At 42.6% G+C, this 10,103-nt stretch overlaps 1 protein-coding gene across 2 annotated transcripts; it reads left to right on the top strand.

Annotated features, from left to right (window-relative positions):
- The first annotated feature begins 2,365 nt into the window (after positions 1-2,365).
- LOC125302198 (LHFPL tetraspan subfamily member 5 protein-like) lies at positions 2,366-9,320 on the top strand. 2 transcript variants are annotated; one of them, XM_048255279.1, is made up of 3 exons: positions 2,366-3,121; positions 6,118-6,227; positions 9,141-9,320. In XM_048255279.1, the coding sequence occupies exons 1-3, from the start codon at positions 2,698-2,700 to the stop codon at positions 9,198-9,200; spliced, it is 594 nt and encodes a 197-aa protein (XP_048111236.1). In that variant the 5' UTR covers positions 2,366-2,697; the 3' UTR covers positions 9,201-9,320. The 2 variants fall into 2 exon arrangements, with proteins under 2 accessions (XP_048111236.1, XP_048111237.1); XM_048255280.1 differs by having other exon boundaries at positions 6,118-6,239; positions 9,141-9,249.
- Positions 9,321-10,103: the final 783 nt, after the last annotated feature.

Below are 10,103 nucleotides of genomic sequence, written 5' to 3'. Positions count from 1 at the left end.
CCACTGGGACAGAACTGGGAGTAGGACAGAGAGAGAGAGAGAGAGAGAGAGAGAGAGAGGAAGCTGGATGAAATGTGAGAGAGGTGAAAAGGTGAACGAATATAAAACACTGGAAAGAGAAAGATTTTGTGTGTGTGAATGAGAGAAAGAGAGAGAGCGAGAGAGAGGAAGAAAGATGGAATGAGAGAACATGATGGTGAGAGGAAATTTGTAACTGGGGTGGGGTCCCTGACACATGTGTAGGCCAGTATAGCCCATGAAATTCAGATGGAATTTCTAAACATTAGATCTTCACGACGGGAAATGTGAAATTGGAAGGTTTTTACCTTTACAGTTTACCACCGACTTCCTCAGAAATTGTTCATTGGCATGCTGTCCTACAACATCCCTGATGTCTACAGCCCAGGGAACCGTAATAACCTTTAATTAAGTGGCGGTTAAACTTTTGTTCCTCCGATCCCGTTCACCTGGAGTTATTTCATTCCTGCCTTGATACAGTTAGCCAACAATGGCATCTGCTATTTTTAATTCAATTCAATTGCCATAGGAAAGGACCGAAATTAGCCTACACCAGGAGAAAGCATTTATTTCCTCGGCTATGACAGTTGATTTCAGTAGATTAATGTTAACACAATAGGCTGCTATACTTTCATGGTATGTTCTTCTCTATCGATGAAATAGGCAGACGTTTCCTGCAGGTCAACGTAACCGAGTTATTAGCAATCGTCAGACATCAAGCGACATCAAGCTCTCATTCTCATTCATATATTCGGAAATGACATTTAGCGGGTTTCATTCAGAAAGTTATCAGCGCTGGCAGATGGTCATTTCCGCCAGTCGCACGCCTGCTGCGGACCCGGACAGTTGCAGCACAGATGACCGCATATTGATTCCCTGCTACCCGGGGGAGTGTCCGTTATTGTTCCTCTCGGTCTATTGTTAATGCATCTCTTCTCGCATCATGAAATGTGGAGAGATGATTGGTTCAGACAGGTGATGGTGTTAGATACACACCCCCTTGGATGACGTCATTCCAAGACATGTGGCATACAATGTGGACGCAGCATCTGCCCCTGCCTGCATACAGTCCGGCAGCCCTCACCATCGTTCAGAATAGCTCTGTAATAATAATAATAATAATCTTTATTTATATAGCACCTTTCATACACAGAATGCAGCTCAAAGTGCTTTACATTTGGAACAATGTAACACAATAATAAAGAAGAGTCAGTCATTATCAGTCATTCCTCTTCTTGTTGTGGCCGTTTATGATCCAATCAGCAACATATCATAAATACTTAGAAGTATATATGCTTTTCTAACAAATGCTTAGGCCCCGGTATCCTCACTAGACGTCCAGGAGATTTGCATTAGTTTCCATATGAAGAGACAGTATTCAAATGCATTCGTGAAAGTGAGATCTTGATGTTTGGTGTTCACTTCAAAAGGCAAAAGTCAAAAGAAATGCATGTCTTTGTCATTCTGAACATCTCTTTGTTTGAAAAGACTAATCCGAGCCTGTTTGTTCTCAAAAGATTGCGGTGGTAGTCTATGCCACACCTCGCAGCTTTTTCTAAAAGCTGTTAGGCTGCTGTAGCAAATGGCAGTGGTCTGTGCCACCAACCACTCAGAATGAGTTATTTTTAGAATTCCCTTATAATCCATATAGGCACATGTACATCTATAGAGACGCTGAAATAGATCAAAACTATCAAAATATGAGAAAGTCAGAATACCCATTAGTTGGACGTGGACGCCCCCTTGTGGCAATTTCTTACTTCTTAGGCGTTGCAGCTGAAATGCATTTATGAAACACATGAAATAGCGCCAATGAGAGTTTGTTTAATTTAACTCCACTAGATGGCGGAGGTAGCCTACTCCAAGCAGATATTGGGTCGGAACAACCTAACCATAAGACATTCAAGAGAGGCTTTCCATTACCGTAATTTCCCAAAGTTAAATCAGCCAGAAAACCAGAGAATTCTCTCTATCGGTTTAAGAGTTGCTCTTGTCACTGTTTAGGCCTATAATCTGAGGGGCACGCAAAGCCTTAGAGGTAGGTGGGGAGAGAGGGAGAGAGAGAGAGAGAGAGAGCGAGAATATTTCGTTTTTTTCTTTATAATGTCGACACGTGATGTAAAGATGCCAGGCAAGGAAAGAACTGAATAACTATCCCATTTCCTCGGTTGCCCGGTGTCGGTTAAAGAACGTAGAGTGAAAGCGAAGGGGATCTGGGAAATTCTATCTTTCATCATCAATTAATCATAACCTGAAGTCAAGTACAGAGGAAGCCCCGATACAACAGGTGCTTTCCCGCGCAGCCTTGGGATGATATTCATTCGAGGCGCCTAGCCAACAGCCGAGGAATTTACTAAGTGGTCTGAGGTAACCACTCTGCCATTGCGACCAGTCAATGTCATCTTATGTACCCTGATGTTTTTGCGGAAGGAGGCGTGGATCCAGATTACACGCGTCATCTTCGGAGCTCTCCGTGGTGCTGAAGTTGAAAGCGTCATGCGACGCTTCAGCAAAGAGAACGCTGCTGAACACAAGAAGAAGCCCCCAGCACTCTGACACAACCAATCAGCCGAAATAAATTAACACCTCGCAAGAAAACATAGAAAGGAATGACAGGAGGAAATAGATTCGTTTATGTAACACTTTAGTTTTTACAGAGTGAAAGTTTCAACCCGGATTATGACATCCAACCCGGAAAATTTGATACCCGCCAAGCAGGCTGTCCGAATCTACCACACCAACTACGTGAGGAACGCGCGAGCGATCGGTGCCATGTGGATAGTTCTCACCATCGTGTACGCCGTCATTAACATGTGTGTGTTCATCCAGCCGTACTGGATCGGAGACAGCGTCAACACGCCACAGGCGGGCTACTTCGGCCTGTTCCACTACTGCATCGGCAACGCGCTTACCGGCGAGCGCACGTGCAAGGGCAGTGCGCTGGACTTCGGCTCCATCCCCTCGAGCGCGTTCAAAACGGCCATGTTCTTCGTAGGGATCTCCATGCTGCTGGTGGTCGCCAGCATCGTCTGCTTCAACCTATTCTTCTTCTTCAACTCGGGCAGCGTGTACAAGATCTGCGCCTGGATCCAGCTGGCCTCCTGTGAGTATGACAGCTATTTGTTTGACCTTGCTGTGCGCTTTTACTAATCTGATTTGGACCTACTTCAGTGAAACTCAGGGCGGTGTCTGTGCGTTATATTAGAAGGACAAAATTACATTAGTTTCAATAGCTGCATATGCACATCAATCCATTATTATGAAGAAGATGCATGTATGAAGGGGGCAAATGTACGTGAGTGGGTTGCATGACCTATATGGTTTCACTTAGGGACTGTTCGTTATTTATAAACTGGCTCACCGGAGGGATTATGAGTGCTTCAATCAAAAGTTGTATGACCTTCCCCTGCCTGGACGATAATTCTCAGCGACCCTCCAGCAGCAATGGTAAAAAAGACATGACCCTCCCCGACTAATTATCGATATTTTCCGCCCAAGTTCTAAAGCGCTATGTAAACACATCGACTTTAACTACCGTCTGAAAATTAATCTCTGCTTTCTGATCTTACACATCGCACTTCACCAAGATGGTGGCCATTTCAGTACATTTACTCACTAACATTGTTGTGGAAACACAATAAGCATGGGAACTAAATGCACACTTCCTGCAACTGCATTAGCCTACTTGAAAAGTTACTCCTCTAGTAGGTATTCACATGAAATAAAACAATAAAACATTGAGACCATTCAACAAAGCACACTGGGTAATAACAAATTCAACACATGAACATGTTGCTATGGACTCTCTAGGCTTCCTCAGTCATTGTAAAGCTGCCGAAGCTGAACATTATCCAAAATAACCTTGAACATTTGAACATTATACAAAACTCAATTTCTCAGACGAGCGTCAATTTGGGAGCTTGCTACACTCCTTCCTTCTCAAATGACTTGAAAAGGCCGTTTCCACAATTTCACAAATAATCACAGGGACCGAAAAATACCTAACATGCCAACTTTTTCCGGGTTTATCATTTTAACCTTTCCCCGCTGTCTTGCCGTTTTAATATTTTCCCGTAGAATATTCCATATTAGCCTACTGTAATACTCTCATAACATTAGTCCTGCATTCTGGCCTGTCTCTGTGTTGTCCTGTTGTTACCCCTTGCCCTTCCAGTGAAACAGATGTATTCAAATCATCGTTTTGCTTGCTTGAATGCGAACTCAGAGTGATGTTAACCTAGGCCTATTTAAGTTAACGACGTGGTTGTCGTGAGAGCACGATTTATTGGCGCTTGCAGTGTTCGGCCGTAGGCTATGTCTACGTGCGCACCTATCAGGCTACTCAGCTAGACAAAGAATTCCCCCTGTATATTCACTCCAAGTTGGCCAACCATAACTTACCAACTCTACACTGTAGACCAAACTGGCTATTTATATGACCAAATGTATTTGTTCAACTTTATGAAGCAGAATTACGCACTGCTACTTGGAACGTAACAAATTTTTGTTGGCAGGAGAGAGAATGACAGCGATTAACAAATTGCACTTGTTGCTGGTTACCAATAAATAGGCCTACTATAGGATGGAGACAGCAAAGCTAGAGGTGGGCAGGAACAAGGTCAATTGGTAGAAATGCTTGTCAAATAAGAGCTGGATGTGTGGATGAATGAATCACAAGTATGCTTTATGTTAAGCATGCACACTGTTTAAAGTTAGGCTACACGGTAAACTACAAGTAAACCAAAGTTAAATTTAGCTTTTTTAGGGCTGGATAAAGTTGACCAAATGGATATAGCCTGTTAGGCGTGAATAAAGTAGGCTACTTTGTTGCTCCAACCCTTCCAACGTTAATGGGGACGAATGTTGACATTTTCCGTATTTTGCGTGAGAAACCCGGGAAATCTCCCTTATTTTCATTGTTCAATGTTGACAGAGCTATGGAACGAAAGAGAACGTTATATGGCGACAGAAATCAACAATCAAACAAGCCACTTTGACTTATTGCTGTTTTCATTAATACAAAAGATGGGTGACCCTCCTAGACAAAAAAAAAAGTTAGGTGACCCTCCCCTCAACAAAGAATAAAAAGACATGACCCTCCCCTATTTTCCTCCGGTGGCCCCGTTTATAAATAACGAACAGTCCCTTACACCACAATAAATGTGATCTCAGTTTTGGCGCTGTTTGCATTAAAGCCGTATTAAAGCCGTAGTCCTACTACATCTCAGCATTCAATAACACCACGCACGCTCCCGGATTGTTAGATTATGTCAGAAAAATTGTTATTCAGGATCTTGGACAGATTAATGGATGTGAAGTACTCTGCGTCGTCTACTCACTGAAACGTGGAATGCATTGCCTAGACCGTCTTAAATTCCCACTTTCACTCATCAAGATCTCAGGGGACTAATGAGAGTGTATCCCATGACTCTGCAACTCGACACCTGGCGCACGGTGACTGCACAGGTGAAAGCCAAGGCATGACGCAGCGCGAAGGCCACGGGTCTGAGGTCGCCACGAAACTACTTTTTAAGTTTAATTTCTTGGTATCTTGTTTAGCTTATTTTCACCTGGGAAGTCACTTCGTTAACAGTTGGTAGTCGAATCAGGTATAAATACTAAAATAGTGGATAGATATCTGTATAAGTATATATACTCTTTTGTTGATATAGTATAAGTATATATACTCTTTTGATCCCGTGAGGGAAAAAAATTGGTCTCTGCATTTATCCCAATCCGTGAATTAGTGAAACACACTCAGCACACACAGTGAACACACTGAGTTGAAGCACACACCAAATCCGGCGCAGTGAGCTGCCTGCAACAACAGCTGCGCACGGGGAGCAGTGTGGGATTAGGTGCCTTGTTCAAGGGCACTTCAGCCGTGCCTACTGGTCGGGGTTCGAACCGGCAACCCTCCGGTTACAAGTCCAAAGTGCTAACCAGTCGGCTGCCCCTCAAATATGGATATGAGAACCAATATTGGTACAAAAGATCTGTTGACACTTTGCATGCTGTCAATCAAGATCAATGTGAACATGATGATGATGATGATGATGATGATGATGATAGTGTGTGTTGCCGTCTCCTAATGTGCAGGTGGTTGTATGGTCATCGGCTGTCTGATTTATCCTGACGGCTGGGATTCGCCGGAGGTGAAGCGCATGTGCGGGCAGAGGACGGATAAGTACACGCTGGGGAACTGCACGGTATTGTAGCAGGTCACAAAGCTGATTTCGTGATTCTCATATGCATTTTGTCCATGTAATGAAATTATCGTGACACATAATTCATTACGTAAACTGACTCACGAAATGTATTGTAGCAGGTCACAAAACTGATTTCGTGATTCTGTTATGCATTTCGTCCACGTAATGAAATTATCGTGACACACAATTCATTTCGTAAACTGCTGACTCACAAAATGTATTGTAGCAGGTCACAAAACTGATTTCGTGATTCTGTTGTGCATTTCGTCCACGTAATGAAATTATCGTGACACATAATTAATTTCGTAAACTGCTGACTCACGAACTGTATTGTAGCAAGTCACAAAACTGATTTCGTGATTCTGTTATGCATTTCGTCCACGTAATGAAATTATCGTGACACATTAATTTCATAAACTGCTGACTCACGAAATGTATTGTACGTGTTTCTATTCTGCATTTCGTCCACAGAATGAAAGCATATGTCACTGAATGCATTTCGTAAGTTATTAAGTTACTATTGCGTGGACGGAATGCCTTCTGTAACACAACACAATACTTTTGTGGACGAAATTAAAATGGGATTCACAGAATAATGCGTGTAGGTGCATTCCGTATATACGTATAGACAGAATTACTTTTTACCAAAAAAAATTGTTTATTTCGTCTACGACAGTGAATAGTGCATTCAGCATTATGTCCACGAAAGGAAAAGGCCACCAGTCAATTTCGTCCGCGAAATGTGGGGCCGGTTCCCCGATAACGCTCACTCTTAGCGCGCTAAGAAGACTCAAAAGATATATCTTTCCAAAGTTGTTTATGTTCCTAAGTGTGTTCCCCGATGTGTCCCTTAGGAACACGCTGCCTCTTATGTTCGACGTTACAAAGGCGCTGTCCCAAGTGAAGGTGCTGAATTAGTTATCGATTGCTCAGGAATTGATTTTCTACTTCACGCGTATAGCGCGGGAATGATGCCAAAAACCTCCCTTCCTATGATAGCGCGGGAATGATGCCAAAAACCTCCCTTCCTACCAACCGGTGGATCCATCAAACGTCATGTCAAACGCCTACCAGCACGTTCATTGCTTTATCATGCAACAACAAATACCTCTCCGGAGGTTTTGTTTTTGGTGCATTTTGTCTGTTTGTCTAAAATCTAAGACAGTAGAAAATTATGTTTAAACATAATTTTCTAATGTCTTAGATTTTAGTTTCACATTGCAAGTAACGCTTAACATGACCAATAGGGCTACACATTGTGGTTATAACTAGTGTCGATAGCATATTGCGAGTAGTTGTGAACCATAGGAACTTTAATCGTAGCCTATAGCCAAATTGAAATAAATGCGAATTTATGATGATATGCCTGTCAGTTCGACTGGCGACCCACAGTTGGATAAGCAGGTTCCCCCGAGCAGTCTGCATTGCTACACTGAGGGCTTCTCTGTCTGCTGATGTTTTGCTCAAAGGTCCAGGCAGTCCACATATAGCCTTCATGCCATTTCAGCTGAAAACACTTTTCATTTGTTAGCCTACTTAATAAACGTATCTTTATTAGTGTCAACATTACAGTATTTAGGCTATGTTAATCTCAAGCCACTCTAAGAAATTGCCGTAGGCCTACTTTTACAGTACAGCACAGCAAAATCTATTCAAATTGCAGTCCGAGGGATATTGTCCATAAAACGTTGTTAAACTTAGCCTATAGGCTAGGATACATAATCACATATTTGGAGAGGATTTGAAGTGGGCTCATAACATATTGATGTAAGAAAGAGAAAATAAGGCCAGCCTATGGCATTTCTCATATCTCGCAGATAATTGGTTATAGTCCTGTTTTGCAGATGGTTATTACGCATAATAGTTTAAACAACAATAGCAATAGCTTGTCACTAATAACGACACAAATAGACTAATGAATGTTAATTTAATGAAGTTTCAACATTGTACAGTGTTCCTACATGTATCCATCATGTTCCAACAGAATAAGTACATGTTGCAACAATTCTGGGCACATGTTGGATACGTGTAAGTTCATGTAGGTATATGTAGGCTGCTTATAAAAAGGCAATTATTCTGATACATGTAAGTAAGGCGGGTGGTAGGACGTTCGGTTGGTCGATAGGTTGGTTGATCAGATGGATGGTTTTAGGCACGATTCCTGCGCCATAGTGAAGTACTCTGCGTCGTCTACTCACTGAAACGTGGAATGCATTGCCCAGACCGGCTTAAATTCCCACTTTCACTCATCATGATCTCAGGGGACTAGTGAGAGTGTATCCCATGACTCTGCAACTCGACATCTGGCGCACGGTGACTGCACAGGTGAAAGCCAAGGCATGACGCAGCGTGAAGGCCACGGGTCTGAGGTCGCCACGAAACTACTTTTTAAATTTAATTTCTTGGTATCTTGTTTAGCTTATTTTCACCTGGGAGGTCACCTCGTTAACAGTTGGTAGTCGAGTCAGGTATAAATACTAAAATAGTGGATAGATATCTGGCCAAAAACAGATAAGTATAAGTATATATACTCTTTTGATCCCGTGAGGGAAATTTGGTCTCTGCATTTATCCCAATCCGTGAATTAGTGAAACACACTCAGCACACACAGTGAACACACAGTTAGGTGAAGCACACACCAATCCCGGCGCAGTGAGCTGCCTGCAACAACAGGTTAGGTGCCTTGTTCAAGGGCACTTCAGCCGTGCCTACTGGTCGGGGTTCGAACCGGCAACCCTCCGGTTACAAGTCCAAAGTGCTTACCGGTCGGCTGCCCCTCAAATATGGATATGAGGACCAATATTGGTCCAAAAGATCTGTTGACACTTTGCATGCTGTCAATCAAGATCAATGTGAACATGATGATGATGATGATGATGATGATAGTGTGTGTTGCCGTCTCCTAATGTGCAGGTGGTTGTATGGCCATCGGCTGTCTGCTTTATCCTGACGGCTGGGATTCGCCGGAGGTGAAGCGCTTGTGTGGGCAGATGACGGATAAGTACAAGCTGGGGCACTGCACGGTGCGCTGGGCCTTCATCCTGGCCATCCTCGCCATCCTTGACTCGTTCTTCCTCTCCTCTCTGGCCTTTGTGCTGGGCAACCGGCAAGACACACTCCTGCCCGAGGATTTCGGGGAGGAGAAAGGTTCAACTTGAAATCAATAACTACAATGATAACAATCACGTATAAAGCACATTTATCAGTGTTTATGTAGCCTAGCTATTAATCACAGGAAGTCTGAAACATTTGTTGTATTTATGTGAGAAAGCACACTGAAGCGCAGTGCAATAATATGCCCATGAAAATAATTCAGAAGAGAGTATAGCCTAGGCTAGGCATGTTGTCTGAGAAATAAAGACGGAGAGTGTGTCGATTGCTTCAAATGTACAGGTGCTGGTCATATAATTAGAATATCATGAAAAAGTTGATTTATTTCAATTCCATTCAAAAAGTGAAACTTATATATGAAACTTAATGTTATACATAACATAATGTATACATTCAGTCCACACAGACTGATATATTTCAACTGTTTATTTCTTTTCATTTTGATGATTATAACTGACAACTAATGAAAACCCCAAATTCAGTATCTCAGAAAATTAGAATATTGTAAAAAGGTTCAATATTGAAGACACCTGGTGCCATACTCTAATCAGCTAATTAACTCAGAACACCTGCAAAGGCCTTTAAATGGTCTCTCAGTCTAGTTCTGGGCTACACAATCATGGGGAAGACTGCTGACTTGACAGTTGTCCAAAAGACGACCATTGACACCTTGCACAAGGAGGGCAAGACACAAAAGGTCATAGACCTCTGAAGTTCGCCTACAAAAGAGATCCAAAACGGCCATCTTTGCCCATATAAGGAGAT

This window comes from Alosa alosa, chromosome 10 (assembly GCF_017589495.1).
Source record: "Alosa alosa isolate M-15738 ecotype Scorff River chromosome 10, AALO_Geno_1.1, whole genome shotgun sequence".
Lineage (NCBI taxonomy): Eukaryota > Metazoa > Chordata > Actinopteri > Clupeiformes > Clupeidae > Alosa > Alosa alosa.
The sequence above is the reverse complement of the archived record's forward strand: the minus strand, read 5'-3'. Positions and strand labels throughout refer to the sequence as shown.

What these genes read in the sequence shown, in the direction of transcription:
- LOC125302198 (XM_048255279.1), top strand. Translation starts at nt 2,698, where the DNA reads ATGACATCCAACCCGGAAAATTTGATACCCGCCAAGCAGGCTGTCCGA. An exon ending in CTGGATCCAGCTGGCCTCCT is followed by an intron (nt 3,122 to 6,117) that starts GTGAGTATGACA and finishes CCTAATGTGCAG; the next exon opens with GTGGTTGTATGGTCATCGGC. An exon ending in ACACGCTGGGGAACTGCACG is followed by an intron (nt 6,228 to 9,140) that starts GTATTGTAGCAG and finishes CCTAATGTGCAG; the next exon opens with GTGGTTGTATGGCCATCGGC.